Here is a 24,267-nt window from a genome sequence, read left to right as displayed (position 1 = left end):
AAAAAACAGAAAGGAATTCCCAATTTCAGCTTACTGAGCTTCTATTGGTGTCCTTGTTCCTTACAGAGCTGGGAATTGGTACTGCAAGGTGGCAGGTCACCATTCTGTGGACAGCTGTTAAAGAATTCTTCCATTTTCTCTTTCACTCTGCCTCCATTCTGACCATACAGTTGCCATGAGTCTAACCATACAGCTTCAGGAAAGTCTGCATAATGAAAAGAAAAAGGAATTCTCATTCTTCCATTTCCTTTAAACATAATGTGTTACATGTTTGATTTTTAAAGGCAGTGTATTCAGCAGTCTATTTTGCATTGTTTTCTTCATTTATATATATATATACTAATGAAGCACTAAACAATAAGTAGAGGCTGCTTCAGTAGTTGAGGAAAAGTGTGTAAAACTATAATGAACACTTGTGAAATTTGAAACAAACCAGTGTAAGTTCTGCAGACCTCACTGCCATGTGCTCTAAGAGATGTATATAAGAGATACATCTCTTTAAGTGCTTTCCATCTATGTTTTCTTTCTCCTCTCCCCTTGCCGTCCTTCAGAGCCTTTGCTCTCCCACTCACTGACAGATAATTCAGCAGTGGGCGATGTGCTGGGGGTACCCATGGGAAATGGGCTCCCACCTCTGTGACCCGCTGCAGTCCTGCAGCCTCAGGCACTCACTGGGCTCAGGTTGTCAGCAGTCTGTGGCTGTGTGAATTCTGAGTAATTCGAGTGTGGGAAGAAGAGCTCAGAAAAACTGTAAAAACATCCTATATTTATATAAGGATCCCTCCCTAACTTTGTTAGAGATGCAGTATTTCACATAGCTATATTCAGTGGCTCTTACTATACTGCTTCAGGCCTTGCATATTCTCCTGAAGTTTCTACATACTGTAAGCATCTGTTTGCAGAAGATGAGCTTATTTATGTGAAGGGTTGTGTGACGCTCAGCCAGGGTTCCCCAAACATCTCCTGAGACACGGATGGTCCCTTCACAGTGACTTGACGCATCCAGGGCTCTGCAGCACTACTGAGCTTGTTTATTCAGCAAAGCCTTTCTTTCTTCTTTCAGTCTGTCTGTGGTTTTAATTCCACTGAATCAATGTCCGTACGTTGAACTTCTGTGTGCCCAGGCAATGGCTCTGGTGGTTGGTAAGGAGAGGGAACTCCTCCAGTAAGTTCCTCTCCAATAACGCAGGGTACCTGCCCCATGCATCAGCTGGTGATGTGGATTTGGAAGCTTGTAGCACTATAAGGAGGTTTACCATGGAGGACCTGATTTCAGAACTTTCACCTTTCAAAACATTGTTTTAATGTAGAACATGAATATTGCATCCAGAGAGCTAAAACTCCATCATTCATTAGTGACAAATAGGGTAGTTCCATACAATTTTCAGGTTTCAAATTCATTATAATGGAAGTTTTGGCTAGGTGTGGAGTCTCTTTTTCTCAATTAGAACAGGGAAGATAAGGGATTACAAAATAGAAGAAGCATGTTATATTAAACAGAGTCATCAGCTCACAGCTGTGGTTATGAAAAGTGCTGTAAAAACAATTAGCAATAAACAATGTGTCCTGGGAGGTTTGTAATCTAAATGAAAAGCTGAAAGGCTGAAAGCAACACTATGCCTGTTTTTGCAGATACAAACGTGAAGCTCAGAGAAATGAGATGCTGTGTTTGACGGGACATGGCAGGTGTAAGATAGGGCCAGGGGGCAGACTGGGTTCTCTGAAGTCCCAGACCACTTGAAGTAGTCATGTATTAGACTTTACACAGGGTTTAACAAATTGAGTATGTTGAATGTGTTGCACATATAATGAAAGCTGAACACAGTGCATACTTTAAAGAGGAAAACAGAAGTAAAAATGGGATTTATTGTTACATTTGCCCATAGCTATTTATGAGAAAATTCCTTTTTTAGTTCTCTGAAGCTTTGAATATCCATTTCCTGAACACTGAGTTCCTGCCTCATTTTCATCCCTTTGCAACTTTCTGCATCGTCTCAAACCCTTGTGTAACCTCTTCTGCCGGATAGGAAGCTGTTTGCCTTTGACCTTGGGGCATTTGGGACATGAAATATGATTTAGATTTACAGTGAAGCAAGTCTTTGCATTAAGGGAAGTGATTTAGTGCTAATTCTTTAACTGAACTTATTGGTAGTGGAATCGGCAGGATGAAAATATGTCCTAGACATACAGTAGGTTTCGTGGTTGTTCATTTTGTTGGCTACAGTTTTTTTCAATCCAAAAGTTCCCTTTTTCAGTCTCAGTTGTCTTTATCTGTTATCTAAATTTGTCATACAGTGGGAAGAAAACTGCTTTGAAGGAACCAGGATGGTCTTCTTCATCATCTAGATTTTCCCTTCAGCCAAAATGCTCAGCTATGCCATTTCCTGGCAGTTTCAACTGGGAGCTTCATCTTGAAGCTTATCACAGAATCATTGAATCATAAGGGTTGGAAGGAACCTCTGGAGATCATCAAGTTCAGCTCCCCCACTAAAAGCAGATTCCCCTACAGTAGGTTGAGCAGGAAAGCATCAAATGATCTCGTTGATCCATATTTCCATTTTAAGGTACAATGAGCAAATTGAGTTGTGAATTCCAGAATAGTTTATGTGCAAGATACTTTACTGCTTGAGTAAAGAGAAGATGTCCTGGAAGTTTTGAGCTTCAAAAGGTTTCTTCAGTAGTGGTATATTTCTGAGAGATGTTGCTGATGGTGGTGGCTGATGGCATTAGAAAGTTCCTGGCTGTTTCAGTCAGAACTGAGAAGTCACCGGTTTATAGAACATAGCTACACAGAGGTACATGCCACGGACATTAAATGCCTTTAAATTAGATTTTGGTTAAGATTTGCAAGGAAATAATTTGCAAGGCGGTTTTTTATCACCAGAAAAGGTGATGGAGAGTCAAGTTTGACAGATCTTCACAGCTTAAGAAAACAGATTAAATGGTCAAAGCACCTTAATTTAACTTTCAGATTTTTTGCTCTTGATGTTGCTGAAAACATTTTTAGTTTGGAGAGTTAATAAAAACACAGTTAAAAAAATAAATAGATAGAACCTCTTTGTCTGACCTGCAGTGTTTTTTTCAGTCCTCATGACCATTTTTCCCTCTTTGTTCCAACTTAATACGCAACAATTTTCCAAACGTTTCTTAAATGATAAGCAAATATCCTCTTTTTTCCCCACAAGCTCAACCTGTAAGGTGATAATCAGCAAGAAGTTGTAAGGCTGAAATGGAACCAAGGTTTCCCATCATATCTTCTTGCCACAGAAGGGTTTTGGCTAAGGGGAGGACTTAGGGGTTATATATTGATATTTGTATATTTACAGTGTATTTTCACTGTATGGCAGTATGTACTTAGATCATACTGTATCTGATTTTCTTTGGCTTTTGTTGCTGAAGTTTTTCAAGCGTGAAAAATCAGCTACTGAAAAACATACCATCCTAACAGAACAGGTAACACTGAAGAAGTGAAAAAGGTGGACTTCCATGTTGGTGTGACTGCAGAGTTTCAAGTAGGAGGAAGAATGATGAAAAAGGGTCAGTAGGAGAGATAGGGAATAGAAGCTCTATTTTGGGAGATGCTATGGTGCACAGCCTGGCAGACAGCAGAGGATGCTTGGCACACTGGCATGGGGGTGGGGAGGAAGGATGAGGCTCAGCTTGTGAAAATGGCTGTAAAGGCAAGCTAGAAGTTGGAGGTGGGAATTTGCTGTGTGTTAGGGTAGAGCCAAAGTCTTTACCTGAAATGTGTTCAGCAAGAAAGGGGAAACATTTTTGAATTTTATGCAGGGAGCTGCTTAGAAATAATAAGACGAAGCTAAGAAAAATATCTGCCAAAAAGGACAGCTAAAAGACTATGAAGTATGTTCAGTTGAGAGATTAATTCTGAAGGGAAGTAGAAGAAGCCCCATCATTTGAAGTGCTGTAACAGGAGTAGACCAAGCACTCAATGTGCACTGCAGGGAGTAGCCTTTTTTTGGCAGGGAGCAGGGCTGGAATGACCTAATAGCTTCTTTCCATCTCTATTAGAATCACAGAGCCCAAAGTCTTTCCCAGTGCAACAGCACAGCTGTGTTTGAAGGCTTTCCCAGTTTTGGCATCGTAACATCAGTTACTACCACCCTGCACGTTCCAGGCCCTTCAGATTCCCCAAACAATACGTAATAGCCCTGCTGACAAACTCATTGATTAGTGAGAATACCAGCCAACTGTGGAATACATTTTGGAGTTTTTGTCACCAGATTGAAAAAGGAACTTCAACGTCATCTGCAACTTTATGTGAGCAGTTGGGCAGGAAGGCATTGTTATTGTATTTCAGCATCCCCGTCACTACTCAGTACAGCGCCGGTTGGCTGTGGGCTGTCAGCTTTCATTCTGAAGTCAGACTTCACTCTTGCTATTCTGTCGAAAGACTTTGATTTGAGGGAGATAAAATCCATCCATCCAGTGTATTAAATAGTAATGAGAAAAAGAACTTAAGCCCTTACTGTTGTTTTGACTACGTTTCCTATTAAATCCCATTAGGCGGGCTTTGAAATGTAAGCAGCTTTCTCAACAGCAGAGCACCAGTTCAAAATCTTTTCTTCAGAAAAAAAGACTGATTCTTTGGAGCCAAAGAAGAAAATGTTAAAAGTTATCCTCTCCCATGCCCTGCCGCATAAATACTGCAGGTTCATTGTGCATCATCATTGCTAATGGCTTTGTAACAGTACAAGGATTCCTAAACATCTTCCTCTCCTCCCCAATGAGATGTTTTGGTGGAAGAGAAGCTCTGTGTTTTCCCTGCATTCGGTCACTCATTTTTGTTTTCCTTCTCAGCTTGGTTGGAAACCACCAGTAGGTGCAAAAATAGCTTTCACACCCAAGGGCAACACTTTGATCCCACCCACTTGATTTCCAGGCTCTCTGCCCAGCCTGGCACTACTGCCATAAACTCCTCTGCCCTTCCAAGCATGAACTGGAGGCAGCAGGAGGGCTGTATGCTCACTTTGTGAGAGACCCTTTTTCCCTCCCAACAAAGAAATAGTGTAATGCTGCACAGAAATGGCACTTGTCCTTCCTGCAGCTCTGATGCCTGGGAGCACATGATGATTATTTGTGAAATTCCTACTTAGAGAACCACAGTCGGAAGGAGCTGTGAGTCCCCGGCCAGCATCAGCAATGTGACTCAGGGGTGGAATTTCTCAGCATTTATCACAGCTGTGATGCTCCCTGGGCTCTGCCCGCTGCTGCCAGCCCACACTTGGGGCTGTATGGAATGGAAGGTGCACGAGGTCTCAGCCATGTCTGCTGCCTGCATTTCTCATGGATAATGGAAATCTCCTGGGGGAGCAGCAGGATCTATTTTATGATGAGACAGAGTAAAACTCATTTAAAAGTTATTGCATAATGTCCATAATTTATTCGCAGTACTAGTCCCTGTAGAGTTAGTAAGACTATTATGCACTTAAAATTAAGTATGCACAGAGGAGATGGTAACATCAGAATCTAATGTTGCACTTCTATTTCTTTTTTTTTTTTTTTTTAATATCTCTGTGGCAAAATAGCTTATTATTTCAGAGATGTTAGAGGTTTAGTGGCATGGTCCCACATGCACTATGAGCTTAGCCGAAAGTTTTTCACATAGAGTCTCAGTATCTGAGTGCTAACAGGGCCCAAGCAGAAAACCTCCCTCAAATGCAGAGCTGCTATGTTTAGTGCACTGCTGTGATATTTCTGTAGGGATGTGAGGAGGAAAGCACGTTGTGGGGGAGTTATAACAGAATGGGAAACTGAGAAATTGTGCCTTCTGGATCTTCATGTGCTAAAATTCAGAGGAGATGAAAGGAAATAAACAGAGAAGGGAGCTAGAAGAATGTGCCAGTACTAACAGCAAGACAGGAGGCACAGCTGCTGAAAGGATGGGAGAAGGAGGTGGTCAGAATTATGAATGTTAATTCATTTCCAGTAGTCACTTCACTGACTATTTAATATATTGCTTTATTTTATATGATTTCTGAGCTTTACTGTTGCAGTTCTCAGTAGGCATGGAATTCAGCAGCATTGCTGAGGCGCGTTTTAAAACAGAAAGGGAGCAAGGAGCAGTGGAATCCTCACAGAATTGAACAGCTCTGACCATACACTTTTCCTGTCTCAGAGTGATTTTGTATCAAAACGGAATTATTTTCATACCAATCTCAGATTCAAAGAACTCGCTGCCTCTTGTTACTCCAACTTTCTCACCTTTGTATGGGGCTGGAGGTTTTGTTTAAGTTGTCTTATTTTTAAAAATCAAACCTACTGGACAGATGTTGGTAAATGACTGAAGAAAGTCACTGCTGGAGGAGATCCCGTGGGTGTGAGATGATGACCAGTTCTCCTGAGGGCAGCTACCTGTCTGCAGATGTGCACTGAAAATCAAACATGTCAGCTACGAGCTCACTTTAAAAGCATCTTCTGTTTCTAAACCTACACAGATTGTACAGAACGGAGTCACATATAAAAAGGCAGAGATAGAGGCAGTAATTAACAACTGCTTCTTGCAACATTTGATTTTCTTTTCTCAACATGCACAGAGTTATTTTTATACCACTTGCTGCATACTGCTAAATACATCTGCTTTGACTTGCTGTTGGAACAACAGTGCAGGAGTGTCCTATGCAGACATGTCTTCTATGGGGCAGCATGACCTTAGTCATACATGTACACCATACAGTGAAGCTCCTGAGGTTCTGCTGCCCCACATCTATATCACTAGTGGGACAGCTGGATACTGCAGCTTCAGTGCTTTTGTTGTGCTGCTGGTGTCGGCCCTGCTACTTTTCAGCTGTCACAGGCAACATGAGTATGTGTGCACATGCATGCCTACATATATAGAGCTTATACCTCCATAGGTATAAGAGGGCAATAAATTAAAATTGCTTGGAAAGGAGTTCTGAAATTGCTGGGAACTTGGGTTGTATCTCTTGATTTTAGTCTGAGAAGATGCTCACACTGCTGTGCCGTGCCTCAGGGCTCAGCCCTGCCCCATCCATCAAGGCTGGGAGACTACCCAGCACTGCAGATGAATCTCTATTCACTGTTTCTGCCTTGACCTCAACAGTCCCAGCTTTTATAGGTAACTTCTAGAGCAAAGAAATAGTACAAAAAGAAGGGAAGATCTTTTTCCATCTCCTTTTATGCGTAGGGGCTTGAAATTGCCAAAGCTTTGTTCTTCCCCAAGGGACCTTTAGCTGAGATCTCTGTGTCTCATCCCCCCCTCACCAGACTGAGCTCTGCAGTGCTTCACATATAAAAAGGTGTCAGAACGGTCCAGAAAAGATCTCTCATGACAGCTCCTAACTGACTGCAGGGCTGTGATCACTTTAACTGGATCCAGTTCTCCCCACACCTCGTTATGCCTCCCTGTGCCCTCTTGTATCAACATTTCTTTTACGAGATTATTTTCTTTTAGTCTCAGGAAATTTTCTTTATAATGGGGCAGCTGATGGAAGGAGAGGGGTAGGAACTGCTTGCTTGGTGGAAGAACAGATTTAGATCAGTTGTGTGGGTTATGAAAATTGGAAAGAGTGGGAAGTTTTAAGCTTTTCATGGTTTTGCTACAGCTGTTAAGGTATCTCGCTTAGTTAGGATTCAGAAATGCCTATTTGTTACCCGAAATCTCTTCCCCATCCACTGGATGTACTGAGCAGCCATTTTAGGACTTTGCAGTCTCTTTTGGATGTTAAAAGGGATATTTCCTTCCAGACCATCATGGTTCTCCAGGAGAGCAGCCATGGCTATTCCTTCAGTGGGACAATGAGTTATCAAAGAAAGGAAGAGAGCAGACCAGAGTGCCACGCTCAGTAACAGTCTGACCTCACCAATAAAAGCATTTTTCATTGAATTATTTTGTTTGTTTGTTACTAAAATGTTTATCAAACGTTGACCATTGAAAAGAATCAAACGATTGCCAAGGCAGATTTCCATCTGAGCTGTGGTTATGGGCTCTTTAGGGATGACTTTGATTTCAACCATTACCCGCTCACAGAATGTGGTTGCTCACTCAGCTCACGTGCTTTTGTTTCTGTGCCCTGACATTTACGACGCTCTAGTGGAAAATCAGTGTTTTAGATCCCTTTTGTTGGGAGTAGTTTTGTGCTTGGAAATACATTTTCAAAAGTCTATCAAAATAAATAAAAGGCACCGGTTACATTGGAAGAATTTAGTGTTTAAGAAAATGTTTGTAGCCATCTTCTTTTCATTACTTTCCAAGCTGTAAGCTTTGCCAAAAATTAAATGTTGGGCCTCAGAATGTTCTAGAGAATATAAGCTTCATCTGTTTTAAAAGTAGCATTAATCTCTGTGACCATCAGCCATTCCATTTAGAAATGAATGTCAACGGAAAGCAAATAAACACAACCATCTACTATCCGTATTATTTTCACGTGTATTTTACAGAGTTCGTTTAGTAGAAAGAGGATCTCCACACAGTCTGCCCCTCATGGAGTCAGGAAAAGTAAGTGCTGATAGAAGTTTTAAATATCTCCTTTGTAGTAAATATTTTCAGTGTGTTTCCATTTCTGCCTTTAGGGTTCCCTATTTGCTTCAGACCAAGCTTTCATGTGAATAGGGCGGGTTTTTTCCACTCTGATATGTACTGTCAAAGAGACTTGGGGCTGTTTGATAGGATTTTTGTGGGGCGATTTTTTTTTTTTCTGTTCATTTTGTAGATCAGTATTTGATTTCTGACAAGTATTTAGTGACGGAGCAGCTTTTACAAAGATAAAGGGGTTTTTTAAATCATTTTCCAGATATCTAGATTTATTGCATCAATTGACTATTTCAGTTTTTTATTCAGTATGTCTACTTCAGCTCTTTAAGGATGCCTGTTTTGAAGGTTTTTGGGGGGAAGAATATTCAGCTTATGGTAGTGTAAGGACCTACTTTCTCATTACTTCATGTGTTCCTTCAATAGATCCTGCCCGGAGTACGTATCATTATTGCTAATCCAGAAACAAAGGGACCCTTAGGAGATTCTCATCTTGGTGAGGTGAGTCATGAAAACTTCACCTTTGCATACTCGGAACTGAATCTCAGGGATAAAGCTATGGAAATGTTTGCCATTGGTTTCCTATCATATATCTTAGTAAATGCTAGGTTAAAACCACCTAGGGAGGTGGTTGAATCGCCATCCCTGGATGTGTTTAAGAGCCGTTTGGATGTGGTGCTCAAGGATATGATTTAGTAGAGGGTTTTTAGAGTTAGGGTACTGGTTAGGCTGCAGTTGGACTTGATGATCTTCAAGGTCTTTTCCAACCTGGGTAATTCTATGATTCTATGAAAACAACTTGAATGATGCAGACCTTGATCGTGTATGAAGTGCATAGTGTGATATTTGTATCTTAATTAAAAATGTTATCGGCATACTTGATAAATGCTAATAATAGCTCAAGTCTATTAAATAATTTGAAAACAATCTGCTTTCTCTAACTACATTTTCTACTTGGTGCTTGAGTAATTCCAATGAAGACTTTAATGGAAAAAATAAGTTTATTGATTAGTCTAATTTCAGCTGGGGGGGGTTTCAGTGTTATCCTCCTTATAGTCATTGTGCTTCAGTGCACTGAAGTGCTCTCATTAGCTGAGCTGAATAAGGCTATGTGTTTTTCCAATTTATTTTTAAGTTTCTAGAGAGCGAAAAAGAACTTAAAATGTTATTTTCAAAGTGCAATTGAAAGATCTAATTAACAAAATGAGGGATTTGCTTAGTCATAATTAAGATTGCAGTCAGATTTGTGAGATTCAATTTTAAGATTTCATCACTGTGAAATTATGAATATTTCCACGATGTTTTGAGTTAACTGAAATGAATCCTTCTCCACATGTGAAGGTCCCTGGCCTCTCCCTTTAAAATAATGTAAACTCCATTTCTAATGTTGTAGCCTTTCCCACTACACTGGTACTATGGGAGGTATCTGTCTGTTTTGTGTTTATGGACAATGTCCAGCTGGATCAAATACTCCAAACCAGGCTCAGGGGGACTATGGAAGAGCAGTATGTCTACAGCAGCATCTGAGCAATTGCCATAGCCCAAGCAGAGCTCAGAGCAATGATAATTGCAGAGGTCTGTGTTGGTCTGGGGATGACCTGGGGCTGGAAAGCTACAGGGAGAGTTTCCCCACAGTGTGACTCCTGCATTCCCATGGACTAGTACAGCTTAGCTCTGCACTGTGACTTCAGTGAGGTCAGGTTTAGGTCTTGACTGTGTCTACAAGTAGGTCAGGAACAGTGATAAAAGGCATTATTTCGTGTTACATGTTTTATCTAGCTATGACTGAAAATATCTGCATCAAGAATTTTCAATAATGCTTCATTCTGCAAAGCTGCTTTAATTAATACCAGTATAATTGCTTTTAACTTAGATATGGGTTCACAGCACTCACAACGCCAGTGGGTACTTTACCATATACGGAGATGAATCTTTGCAATCAGATCATTTTAATTCAAGACTCAGCTTTGGAGACACACAAACTATTTGGGCTCGGACTGGCTACCTGGGGTTCCTGCGAAGAACAGAGCTTACAGATGCAAATGGAGGTAAGGGGCTTCTCCTTGTCTGCCAAGGGTCTGTGCATATAATTCAGATTATGTTGGTTGTGTCTCCTGGCCTATGTTGTCAGGCTGGTTCTGTCAGTGAATCTATTAGAACTGCAAAAAAGCCATGTTAAGACAATCCAAAAATAAAACAAAGATTTTTTTTTCAAAGAGCAGGATTTCACAGTCTAATAATGTCAGGAGAAGGGAGAATGGCTTTAAACTTAAAAGAGTGGAAATTTAGGTTAGATGTTAGGAAGAAATTCTTTGCGCAGAGGGTGGCAAGGCAGAGGAACAGGTTGTCCAGAGTAATTGTGGACGCTTCATCCTTGGAGGTAATTCAAGGCCATATTGCATGGGGCCCTGGGCAGCCTGATCTGATGGGCGCTGACAAGCCCATGGTGGGGCTGGATGATCTTTAAGGTTCCTTTCAGCCCAAGCCATTCTATGATTTGTGATTACCACCATACAACTCTCTGAGTTAATATAAAAAGAACCAGTTATCTCCTTTTAAGTCTATTAGCAAACATTCTTTACTTTAAGGATGATGTGCAAGTGTTCATTATCAGCCTGCTATCTTTTTAAAAGCCTCATTTCAGCCTCATTTATTTCTTTAGTCAATAAAAATTCATATTACAAGGGGATTACTCTTTAAAACTTGTCATTTGTCTTAATGAGCAGTTTGCTGTCTAACATGCTGCACTTATTTCTAATTGATAAAAACTTCTGTAGTACAACTAAAGCACCAGTACTGACCTTCTCAAGGCTACTGGAACAACGTACTGCATACTGTTAGGGTGAAATCTTTGAAAACAAAGAGAGAAGGACAAAGAGTCTGTTGTCTGCTTAGAAATTTGCCTTGAAAAATAATGATTTTTTTGTTACATCCACCTTCGGGACAAAAGGAACTTGTCCCACTGTACATTGGTAAAGGCTTACATCTTTCTCTTCTTCAGATGTCAGTAGTGTTTTTATGTTCCTTTCCTCTGCTTTCTGCTACATTTCAGTAATAAAGAATGCTTATTACTTTGAAAATCAGTTAGAGGGATCAGGAATTCATGGACAGTTTCTGCTATATGTGTTTTCTTTGTTTATTAGTGTGATTGTTTTTGTAATTTGATGTTCTGGAGAACAGAGTCATTAATATTTTTTTTTCCCTTACAACCAGAACGCCATGATGCACTTTATGTGGTGGGTGCATTAGATGAAGCCATGGAGTTACGAGGGATGAGATACCATCCGATCGATATTGAGACCTCTGTAATTAGAGCGCACAAGAGCATCACCGAATGGTAAGGGTTATATAACACTATGGCTCTTATATAAAGCCAGAGTATCTATATTATCTGGAGTTTTGCTTGACTATTGCAATTGATCCAGGAAGTGATCTGTCGGGATGGTCACAGGATTTATTACTCAGTGGTAAATATGCCTTTAGGACGAAACTTTTCATTAAGAAATTTAATCAGGAAGGATTGTTTTCTTTATTTGGTGTGTTTTGAAATATGAGTGAAAGATTAAGCTTTCAGTTTGAGAGAAGCAAACAGCTCTCAGGTAGGTCAGTGGATGTTTCCTGCTCTAACCAGGAAAAAAAAAGCTTGGGATGGATTCGAGCTTTACGAGTGCTCTTATTAGAAGGAGTAAGCAAGCAGACACTTAAAATAAATGAACACACTAATAAATGTTATTAGTGAACGCGCTGTTGCTTTCAAATTGGTCATTAATAAATCAAGCGGTGATCAAATCAAGGTCACAATGGAAGCTGAAGCAGTAAATCAATGAGTTAATAACAGTGTTGTCTTAATCAATGTATCACATCATCAAACGCACACAGCAGGTAACGATTTCATGAGGCCGACTTGAGACCAAATTGCTTTTCATTATTTTTGCATCAGAAGACTGAATCAGGTAGTTGTTTTGGTTTGATCTAACCTCAGCTCAGCCCTTCTTCTTTCAACCAAAAGCAATCATCTCAGCAGTTAGAGCAAGTCAGATAGTACAGGACGTGACTCTCCATTTTTCTTTTTAGTCTTGGCTATACGGTGTGGCCTGGAGCAGTAAAGAAGCATAGCAACCATACTGGTTTCTTCAGTGAGAATTACTTGCCTTTTTCTTAAGCATCTGTTGTAATGAAGGCAGTTAATTGCTGGGTTGGCTGTATCTGGGGTTTTACCTGATAGTAATGTCCCTTCAACATCACCTTGCTCTATTGGCCCTGACAAGAGTAGAGGATTCTGGGTCCTTGTAGAGACCAGTACAAACCCACAAAGGATGCTGTGAAATGCTCCTTTCAAATGTGTCGTATTCTTATCAACAGTGGATGTAAAACTGTTCAGGGAAACTATTATAGATGGCCACAGATTCAAAATCTGTGTGTTCAGGTGTAGCTACTGTCAGAAATTTATGTGTCCTCCCAGGCAATGAATGAAGCAGCCATATCATATTACAGAAGTGATCATCATTGATTTCAGTGGCAAAAAGAAAAGGGCTTAAATTGTATTTCTTTTCTCAAGACCACTGAGAGCTCTTTGTGAATCCCTTTCCATCCTTCCCTTCTATTACCATGGAAATCTTGAGTGGCACAGGGACAGCTCAGAAAGGGTTGGTGTAGGCTGAGAGAATCAAAGAGAAAGGCCGCCAGATTTCTTCAAGAAGGTAGAAGTACATGCAAATAATTCTCAGACCACAAGCAAGATTTCAGAAGCATTATATGATGCTATTACTGCCCTCTGCTCAAAAGCAAACACTGAAAGTTGTTGGGTTGTTTTTTCCTCAAGGAGGAGAATGTACTGATGAGTTGGATGTTTTCCTGAAGTGGTCCTTCAGAAAAACAGATGTTCAAAGAGAGAAGTTGCCAGTGTGGAGTTTTCTTTCATAGTCATTGTCCTGACCTTGACTTTTCTCACTCAGCTTTTCTTTCAGCTTCTCCTTGAGGTCCTCCTCTTGTCTTTGGGGATCTCCCCTTTTAATAGCACAACCTATGCCTTTGGACCTCCTCTGCCTCAGAGTATAACAAACAGTCCTTTTTTATTGTGATGTATAACTGCACCGAGCCGTGTAAATTCATCTCAGCTGATGGGAACATAAAGGACAGTATTTCTTTGTATTTACAGCGGTCACCACTGAGTTGGAATCGTGACAAATAAATAATAAGTTTTAAATTGATACCTTCTTAAGAGTGTCGGTGATACTTGGAATGAAGCGGCTTCATGAAGGTTTTTGGAATTAGTCTTTAGAACTCAGATAAACCAACTTCTCCAGAGTTCTGTTTTAGGGACCTGCTGCTGAATCCTTCCATTAATTGCTTTCTCAAGTAACAAGTAACAGTTGGCCTAAGGCATGGTTTCAACTGCTATCTAATATTTTGATTAAACCCCCAAGCTTTTGTGTTAAAACATATGTAATATTAACTTAGATGCTTGGGTAGCTTACTACAGCTTGTGTGGGAGCATAATTACTAATTAAAATTCATTTAATAGCAGCACTGAGCCACAAAACAACCTTACTTTGAACACCCATTAGTTTTCCAGATCAATAAGCACATACATAGGCACATAAAAATTCAAACTGTACTTCAGCAGGATCTGAAGATGAAATATGTATTTTTAATATTAAATGTTTTTCACCTAAAATCTATTCTTCTAAGCGTCAACTTAGAACACATTTTCATAGCTAACTTTTGGGCAAAGTAAGATGTATTTCCAACATACAAGGATACTCAGAATTTTGATAGACCAAAACAGTGCACTTGTGTCTCAGTCAAGCATTGACCTTAGCAGAAGCAGCTGTCTTGAATCTACCTTAGATACATAATATATTCTAACTTGCAGGTACTTATATTCAAGACAGTTCTGGAAAATCACCCTCTGATTTTTTTAAGGTAAAGGAGGATAAAGTACAGGATTTGATGTATGAGTTAAAGATAAAATATAATTAGTTATGCTGCAGAAAATAAAGTAGATCAAGAGATAATCACAGTTCATATCTTAAACATGTGCCAGAACGAGACTGCACTTTGTGAATCCTCAGTCCTGCTGATCGGTAAGACTTCAGGTGCTTTGGGGAAATTAGAGAAAAGGGGGAAAGGGATGGAGGGAGGAACACACCGTCCCATACTGACATAGCACTCAGCGAAAGCCCCTTCTTCAGTAGATTATCTTCCAGGTAGGGCTGTTTTCCTTACAGCATTGTATCAGTCTTCTCTTTTAACCTCCTTTGCTCCTCTGGGCTGCTATTCAGAAAAACCTTGATAAGAACCTCCACCCACACGCTGCCTACCTTCATGAGCACAATGATGATGCAACAGCTCACTGGGAGCTGCACTGCTTCCTGCTGTCCTCATACACAGCAGGCAAGGATGAGTCTCGAGATTCTTTCAAGTGTAGCCCACATTTTACTTTTGCAGTGATGTCAAAGAGGAAGCTCACCGGGCTGGTTTTCTGCCCTGTCTTTAAACACCTTCTCTCTTGTCACTTAGGTTCTGCACCTAAGCACACAGAAGGAAACTTCACAGTTAAAGCAAGCAGTAAATAAGGTGGAATGGGTGGAAAAAACCCAAAACTAATGCTTCTTTTTCTTTGATTCCAGTGCGGTGTTTACCTGGACAAATTTATTGGTCGTTGTTGTTGAGCTGGATGGATCGGAGCAAGAAGCTTTGGACCTGGTTCCTTTGGTCACCAACGTGGTCCTGGAGGAGCACTACCTGATTGTAGGGGTGGTGGTGGTGGTGGACATTGGTGTAATTCCTATCAACTCCCGTGGAGAGAAACAACGTATGCACCTACGAGATGGATTTTTGGCAGACCAGCTAGATCCCATCTATGTGGCCTACAACATGTAGTCTTGTACCTTAAAGCTTCCATGGACTTTACTATAGATGTATAAAATTTTTTGGTGTCCACTAAAAATAAGATGCTGACACTCATCAGAATGGAACTGTTTCTATTACAATTTTTCAAAGCAGTCACGATTGGCAGGAAATGAAATGTGAAATCTTTTCTTTACCACTAAATTCTAGAACAGGAGGACTCTGGGGTAAGGCCCTTCAGTTTGGTGGAAAAGCCCATTGAAAACTCTTTCTTTTTTTAGTTTTTGCTTATCGGACGATACTGCTTTCTGAGTAAATGTGGCTTTGTATTTGACATTCAGTAAGCTGAAGTAGATTTTTTTTTCTTATTATTCTGCCCTCCAAATGGATTCTTTTTAAAACAGTTTGCAGACTAACACAGAGAGTCGTTTTCTCCATTTGTTTTAATGTGTCATAAAAAGCTGATGAACAACACAGACCTGTTGCTAACTTAAGCCATTTTAGGTCCCACATCTTAGGAAACTGTGTAGTGGTACGAGGAGAAGACCCAAAGCAGCACCTTTCCATTAGAAATCCAGCGGCTTTCTGGCGGAGACGCCGAAAGCACAAAAGGCCAAAAAGAGCCTTGGCTGTTAGCGTTAGAATGGAAGAAATTTATAAATAAGGTGTATTTCGGCGACGAACTTGCAAATATCTTTGTACTAAACGGAAAAGATAAAGTAAGTTAACTACTTCTTCTGTAATTATGTACAAAACCTTTAATTTATTTTGATCTCTTTAGAAGTATAAAAGAGAAAAAAAAGAAACATTCAAGAATATTAAACTCTTGAAATGTTTGCTAATATAAAAACAAAGTGTTGTATTATCTTGAGTGGATAGTATCACATCAAATATATATATATGAAATATAAATTCACTAATGACAAAAAGATTTTAAAGTTTAAAATGCAGTACTTGTCACTTGCATGGTGTCTCCCACTGTAGATAATCAAATGTTACTCACAAACCTTTTGAACAAAGCAATCCTGGATTGCTAGAGTATCCCTGTCTAAACGAATCCTCGTGATACCAGCAAGTGGAATTATTGCTGCCTTTAAGGCAGTGAATGAATTTAAGACTAAAAAATGCACTACAAGAATTTTTTTTTTCTTTGCCATGGAGGCAACAATAAATATTCGTGCTGGCATGTGCATACACTTGTTAGACTTAGAAGAGGCAGGTTGAGGAGTAGCACTGTTGTCTAGCTGCAGAACTTTGTTGCACAATTTTTTTTTTCGTTGTTTTAGTTGGTGTTTTTATTGCTATAATGAAACTTTTTGGGGTTATTTGCACAGTTATCAGTTTGCCTCTCAGCTAGGACACGTAGCTCGGTGGCCAAGGCATCCAGTTTACATTTACATAAAACGATTGTTTCAATGGTCTTTAATTTATCCCTAACGGAGAGGAGCGTGCGGTCACTACAGCCGAGCCAACACGTATCGTGCATCTGCTAACTAGTCCCTAAACCAATTAAAACATCAGAGGAACCGAACTGCCTGTTTACAGAGCGGAGTCCCGGGGTCTCTGACCTGAGGTCATCCACCAATGGGCGAAGAGTAGGAACACATGCATCACAGCTGCCTTCATTTTACTACCTTTGGATAAAGGAGAGGTTTGATTTCCCAGTTCTGTTGTCTTCCCTGCACTCCACAACCCTTTTATAAAAAGTTCCCCGTTCCTTCATGTGGTTGTATCTGAATTGACCTGTTTGTGATCGAGAGTGGGATTTACCAGCTGCAGTCCAAGAGTGCTTTTCTCATTGTCCAAAATGACGTCCTTGTGCTGGCTCTCATTACCGGATATGCATGACTAAGATTGTTGCAGGGCAAATGTAACCACATTTATATCTATCTCAACCGAGGGACGTGCGTATTTGGTCTATCTTTGCAGAATGCTGGACGAGAGATGGACCCCTGCTAACAATAGTTTTGTTTGGCTTCTGAGTCTCAATGCTGAGTGTTTGAAATCTTGTTAAAAGGTAGGGACGTTTTGGTCTGCATGTACAGTACAGAGCATCTTACCATGTCAGACTTGTTTTATTTCAGACCATCTATTCAGACACCACAGTCCTGTGAATAGCCCTATTCATGCTCTGAAGAACCATCCTCTATTTTGCCAAATTCATTTTCTGCTCCCTTTAAAAAGAATAAAGTCTGTTCCTAATGGCAAGTATGTTTTCAGACGAGATGTCGATTGACTAGAAACATCATTGCAGTGTGCAAACTAACTTGTGAAGTCCTGCTACCGCTGATCTCAGTACTGCAAAACAAATTTAGCTGTCATTTAAGGCATCACTTTAACCCTCACAAAGTCAACTTTGCATTAGTAGTGAAAAAAAAGAGCTGCAATGCAGTCGTGAAGCGCAGTTAATAACAGCTCTCTTCTGCAACCTGTCATCTGTGGTTGTTAAATTCTGAGTTAAGAGAAATGAGAAACCGAGTTTCTGGTTTTGTTGTGCAAGCAAAAGGCAGGAAACATTTAAGCACCATCAGACTGAGCAATAAAGAAGGATTGTTCTGTATTAGAAATTGTACTGTAGATAAACCATTCATGAGAATGTATAAAATGTTTGTCTTGTGACCTTGTGCTTTTGAAGTCAGACAAAACCATGTAATCAACTTGATGCACATGCACAAAACAGAGGGTACACAATGAACATTGAAACACGAAACTAATCAAACAGGAGCAGATTCCTCATGGTGCTTGTTTATTATATATATTTAATCCTGCTTGACACTTTACCCAAGGGAAGACTGTCCCTTTTATCAGTTGAATGTTAGCAGCGTTATTTCATAGAGTGTGGTGACTGGTTAGAGAAATTCATGTAACTCAGCCAATCACAGTTTCAAACAAAAATTTTTATGTGCAAAGGACAGCAACCTTCTTGTATGTTAAACCACCAGTACGCTTTGTACATCTGTGATAACGCCTGTTTTATATTCAAATGAACAAATAAAAGCTTTTATTTTTGTTGCTCTGAAAATATCAGTTTCTTAATTAGTCATCTAAAGCTGAGCTTGGCGGAGCTGCGTTGAGCTCGGCGGAGGAACACGGAGAGCTATTCTGTACTTTTATTTTGTTTACCTCTCTTGTTGCATAATTTATTAGTACAAACCACGATACTTTTAACGATGTTTAAATACTGCTGTGGGCATTTCTTGCTGAAAGACTTTCATATGGCAACAAATGTTTTTGTGAAATGTTTTTTTAATTCTTTTTAATATATTCAAATATACTGTTCACATTTTTTGCTGAAAGTGTAAAGATATTATTGTAAGCCTGGTAACATTTTGTGAGAAGCAATAACAAGCATCAGTACTGTAAAACTCCTCAGATTTGTCACATCACTTTTGTCGCAAGGTCTCGCTGCCGGCACAGCGCGGATCAGACACTTCATTCGCTGAGCAGGTGCTGAATCTCTGCTGGAGCTTTCAGCCAGCGCAAACACATGGGCAGCTCTTTGTCATATCGTGGGCTTCAACCTCTCTGTCAGCTTTAGCTGGCCAGATACAAGCATGGAGAACTGTGATCCGCTGATTTCCACTGGCCCGTTCCAAAAAGAACACGATTTGGGGGCTCCTCTGATTTGTAGCTTCCAACAGGTTTGGACTTACCCTCACTTCCAAAATGGCATTTCAGAGGGTGAGTTTGCCCATCTGAAAAGCTGATGGTACAGAATCCAATTCCTGATGGCCAAATTCAAGGTAGCTCAGGAGAAACACAGAACTCTACAAGTTTGAAGGGACCTCTGAGGGCCATTTAATCCAACTCCCCTGCAGTGAACATGGACACCACATCTAGATCAGGTTGCCCAGGACCTGGTCCAGCCTTACCTTGAAAGTCTCCAGGGACGGGGCATCAACCACATCTCTGGGCAACCTGCACCAGTGCCTGCCCACCCTCGCTGTGGAAGATTTTTTTCCATATACCCAAAGCTCTACAGGTTACAAGAAATAAAACCATTTTGGGAAATGGTGCTGTAATGCTTAAAAGCAGGTAGAGAGTCTCAACAACAGAAATATGTAGTAGGGTTATGAAAATAGCGTGTAACTATACTATTAATATATTAAGTTAACATGTGCCTTGCCAGTGAAATGCATCCCGTTATATAGCCCTTCTCCCAACACACGTTATCCTCTCTCCTACTTATTTCCTGATTGAGCATCCTAGACTCACAGTCTTCTCAACACACTAAGGAGCATCTCCATATTAGATATGTTACCATCCTGTTGTTTTTAAGGATATATATCTCATATTTTTTTGTGGAGATGATAGGAGGGCAATACTTGGTAAGGTTATTACATTTCTTCTACAGATTAAAGTTATGGCATTTGTTCTGCCTTGTGCTAGAGGTTAAGATGTCACAATTGTTATGTCCTGTGCAGATGCGCCTTACCTTGGATTAGCCAGAATGCTCCAGTTTCTGCTTCTAAGCAAAATATTTGCTGCAACTCAGTGTGAAAAGCAGCCTATGCAGTCATTTTGTAACAAGGCTATAAGTTTAGTAAGGGCCTATACTTTGATATTAGAACTCCTAATGCAAACAGACAATATCTAATCTCACACCATTATCATGGGGAGTGGAGCGCAGAGCCCACTGGATTTAAGATACCTAATCTGAGGTGCCAACGTTTAGATCTGCTCACTGAGATCATTTCCAGTCAGGGAGGTTCCATCCGGGGTTTCAGATGAGCTCTGACGTGCTGAATTCAGACAAGAGTTTTTGAGAAGAGACCAAAGAGAAGAGACAGATGGAGTTAGAAAGATGACAGACAACACGTAAAACTGAGTTTATTGCAACCCAAAAGGTTCAGGAAACCAAACAAACCGGTCTGTGTCAGGAAAAAGACACAAGTGAGGAAGCAAATGGTCAGTGAGTGCATGTTTTTACATTCATGCTTCTCTCCCCGGCTCAGATACCTGCTGGGGTGCCCGTGTACATGGCATGCAGGGCCTGTTGCTGCAGGATGCTCTGTGGCCATGCTGCAGAAGACACTCAGCACGGGGCATCACAGCAGCAGTGATGCAGATCACCAGGACACCCACATGAATGTTTCAGTCTTTCTCTTCCCCCCTCATTTAGTTGGTAATGAGCAAAAGAAAAAGAGAGTAAAAAGCAGATGAAGTGTGGACACGGCAGTGCTCTCTGTTCAGTTTAAGGGCTGTAGGTATTTTTCATCTCAGCATTTTAACACAAGAGACTTTTAACCACTGTCTTAAACCACAGTAAAATGACTATTAAAGATCACTCCATTGTGAACATTTTCAAATGAAACTAGATTTCCCTAAACAAAACCTTTGCTCAAATACTTCCCTGCTAAGTGGCTGCATAAAGTGTGATTCCAGTCTTGCTGCGTGTGCATGCAGACACGAGTGCTTTCATTTCAGTATCCTTATAACTGATGAAGTCGTTTATATCACCAGCACATCACATCCAGCACATCTGTGGGAGGGCTGCCCTGTCAGGATGCAGTGCATCAGACCAAGAGAGATGTGACACAGTGTAAGTGTTGGAGAAAGCAAGCAGATATTCAGGTCAGTAGGAGCTGTGGGCTGTCTTGCCTTTTTGCAGACCCCTGACAGGAAGCAAAACAAAATGGTCCTCCCCCTCCTCCTCCTTCTCTCCCTCCTCCTCCTGCTGACACACACAGGAACTCAGCCCCAGCACCACCCTTTGCTGACAATCCCCCAGGCTTCCCAAGCTTACAGGGCCCATCAGTCAATGAACTGTACGAGTTCAAACCACCATAAAAACATTACAGAATCCCTGCTCTGAGGAGCTGAGCCCCAACCTCCCACAGTGATTTTCTAATTCAAAATTCAGCCCTTTCTACAAATCACTTTTTAGGATCACTGCAGGCTGAGGCCCTCTGGGTGCTGCTTTGCTGCCCCAAGCAGGGATTGCAGCAGGTGGGAGGGAGGGGAAGATGGGCTGGAGGACATTCGTAGATCTGTTGCATCTCAAAGGGGCATTCAGCATGGAGAGTGACCCCATATGCTATGCTGGGAGGCCAGCAGCTCCAAGGGCTCTGCCAGCAGCCCCACAACATCTGACAGCGCTGGGAGCCCAGAGCTGGAGCATTGCTGGGTCTGGTGGCTGCAGGGAACTGATGAGCAATTGCATTTCTGACCAGCTGAGCTTCCCTTTTGTGGTCTTTACAGCCTTGTGAAACTCAAGGAAAGGCTCTGCATCCTGCTCAAGTGTCATGTCAGCCAAAGAAATTGCTGACCAAGTGCATGAGCATCATTTTGGCTGTGATTTTGTTGGAGAAGGAGCCTGCATTTCTGCTCGGTGCTGGTAGAGCTGAGCCCATGGCACCAGGCCTTGGTGTGCCAGACAGCGTCTGTGGGGTCAGGGGAAGTCCAAGGGCGGGGGGTGTTCAGATATGAGCCCGATTCACTCAGTGCAGAGAGGCCACTGATCATCTCAGAGGCCCTTTCTGAGGAATGAATGAACATCCCCTGAGCTGCGGCCTACAAGCAAGGCAAGGCCTGAGGCTGCACATGGCTCCGTGCTGTCCTCGGGGCAGCCAGAAGACGCATTTCCCATCAACAGCATAGTTAGAAGAAATAATTAAATATATAAACAAATAAATAAAGGGATTTTCTTCCTTTTAAACAGTGCTCTTTCTTAGTAGACATCACTTTCTGCGTAGTAGTCCTTTCCCAGGCACCACCGAAGCATGTCACACACCCAGCTCAACTGCACAGTAATTCAGACCTATTTTTAGGTACCTCTCTGGGGCAAATCCAGCTCTCCTTGGAGCTTTACAGCAGCTCAGCTTGCACTGCCTGGCAGCAAACAGCAGCTGGCTGGTGGCTGTGTGAGCATGCACACATCCTGCCCTTCTGGCACAGCACGTGCCCCCTCACTCCCTTTCTCCCTGAGTCCTCAGCCTTTCTTCTGTATCATCTTTAATTACTCATCTCTTTTAATGTGAAAATCTACTGCACAGCAGCCTCTGTGTTTAATTCCAGCCCATCTCTCAGTGCTCGGCCACCAGCCCCAGGGAGCAGCAGAGGGAGCAGCAATTCCTGCTCTCTGGGTTTGCTCTGGGTTCTCCCTTTCCAGTTTGGAACCTCCAGCAGCCCATCAGCTCTTTGTGAAGGAGCACTGCTCAGCATATAGAAAGTACTTCTATAGTCCTTTTGGCTTCTGTAAATCTGTTCCACTAAGAAAGAAAGAAAGAAAGAAAGAAAGAAAGAAAGAAAGAAAAAAAGAGAGAGAGAGAGAGAAAGAAAGAAAGAAAGAAAGAAAGAAAGAAAGAAAGAAAGAAAGAAAGAAAGAAAGAAAGAAAGAAAGAAAGAAAGAAAGAAAGAAAGATGCAATGAAGAAGGCAACTGAAAGACAAGAAGAAGAATGAAGAAAGACAAGACAAGATAAGAAAAGTGTAAAGTAAAAAAGAAATAATATATATTATAAGAATCAAGAAAGAAGAGAAAAGATCGAGAGAGAGAGACATGAAGAATTATATTCGTATCAACGAAACACGAGAGGTCGAGAATAAGAAGAAAGACCACGAATTCGGATGATTAACCGCCGGCAAAGACTGGACGAGGAGATTGTGCTGAGTCGTAAGACAAGGAAGAAGAAGGAATAGATAAGAAAGAAAGAAAGAAATGAAAATAAAAGAGGCTTTTTTTTTTTTTTATGTGGTTTTGGGAGGTCTGAGGCAGTTTGGTTTGGTGTGTTGTTGTTGTTTGGGGGTTTTAAACATCTCCTTCTTCAAATTAACACAAGGCTTTTTTTTTTTTTTTTAAATCTCAAATGGATGCTCCTTTCCACATGCAATTGAATTTCCTTGACATGAAACAATGAAGGAAGGGCCTTTGTAGTTTTCATACATACATACATCGCCCTCCATAATTTGATTAATGACAGCATTTGGAAAGCATACATAGTTTGCATATGTGCACTCTGTGAGGCTAAAATTGGCCCCTAACTACTGGTGACAAATCCCAAACATATTTCACATCCTCATTTAAGAGCTGGAAAAGCAAACAAGCCCTGAGCTGGGCTGATTACTCCACCTAAAGGAAGCAGGAGGCACAAAACTGCCTATGGAAAATAAAGAGCCGGAGTTAAAATAATAATGAAAAAAACACCAATAAAAGGAGAAATAATGCCTTGGAGCAATACCCACTCACTGCTGCAGTGTCACACATGGACACAATGTCACACACACATCTTGCTGCTGGGCTGAACGAGTAACATTCGCAGTCTTGGGTAAATCACTGACTCGTGTAAGAGCAGAAAACTTTGGATAGAAAAATAATAAAAGAGATTTTAAATATTTCAATTATACACTGATTATTTTCCTCTAACCAGATACTAATTCCCACAGACAGACACAGGGAAATTGCTTCCCAGTGCCCCTCCTGCTGCCTTGATGCCACGACTGAGTTCCAGGACAATCCTTCCCCCAAATGCCCCTTTTGCTGGGCGTTGCCACCAACTGGGGCTGTGCAGTGATCTGTGGGGTAAATTGTGTCTGTAATCCTCCCTCTAGGTACAATCACCTTATCCCATCCACCCTGGGCACAGGATTATGATGGTTATGGGGTTGGGGTGAGGGGCAGGCAGGGCCATGGGGGAGACTGAGGGGGTCACACAGAAGCTGGCATGAAAACCAACACTTGATGGACACAGTCCTGGAGGGCTGCTGGCTCTGAACAAGCTGCCAAAACCCATCGCTGTGCCCAGAGCTGTGGTTCAACACCCAGATCCTTGCATGGATCCACCCACTCACCCTCCGTCAGGCAGCAGCAGGTCACAGAGAGTCCAGACACGTTCACCCCATCCACAGCCCTGTGCATGCCCACCCTGGGGCAATGGGCCACAATTAACACACACACGTTCAGCGAGA

The 24,267-nt window shown here is 41.3% G+C and overlaps 1 protein-coding gene across 6 annotated transcripts in view; it reads left to right on the top strand.

Annotated features, from left to right (window-relative positions):
• The window catches only part of DIP2C (disco interacting protein 2 homolog C), a 255,726-nt gene extending 237,069 nt beyond the window's left edge, over nt 1-18,657 (top strand). For all 6 annotated transcript variants that reach the window (XM_015853072.2, XM_015853070.2, XM_015853073.2 and 3 more), the window contains 5 exons: nt 8,419-8,476; nt 8,936-9,010; nt 10,383-10,557; nt 11,723-11,846; nt 15,142-18,657. In XM_015853072.2, coding sequence (XP_015708558.1) covers nt 8,419-8,476; nt 8,936-9,010; nt 10,383-10,557; nt 11,723-11,846; nt 15,142-15,394 — 685 coding nt within the window. In that variant the 3' untranslated portion in view covers nt 15,395-18,657. The remainder of the gene's footprint in view (nt 1-8,418; nt 8,477-8,935; nt 9,011-10,382; nt 10,558-11,722; nt 11,847-15,141) is intronic.
• Nucleotides 18,658-24,267: the final 5,610 nt, after the last annotated feature.

The sequence above is a fragment of the Coturnix japonica genome, chromosome 2 (genome assembly GCF_001577835.2).
Source record: "Coturnix japonica isolate 7356 chromosome 2, Coturnix japonica 2.1, whole genome shotgun sequence".
Taxonomy (NCBI): domain Eukaryota; kingdom Metazoa; phylum Chordata; class Aves; order Galliformes; family Phasianidae; genus Coturnix; species Coturnix japonica.
This window is presented reverse-complemented; position numbering and strand designations above follow the sequence as displayed.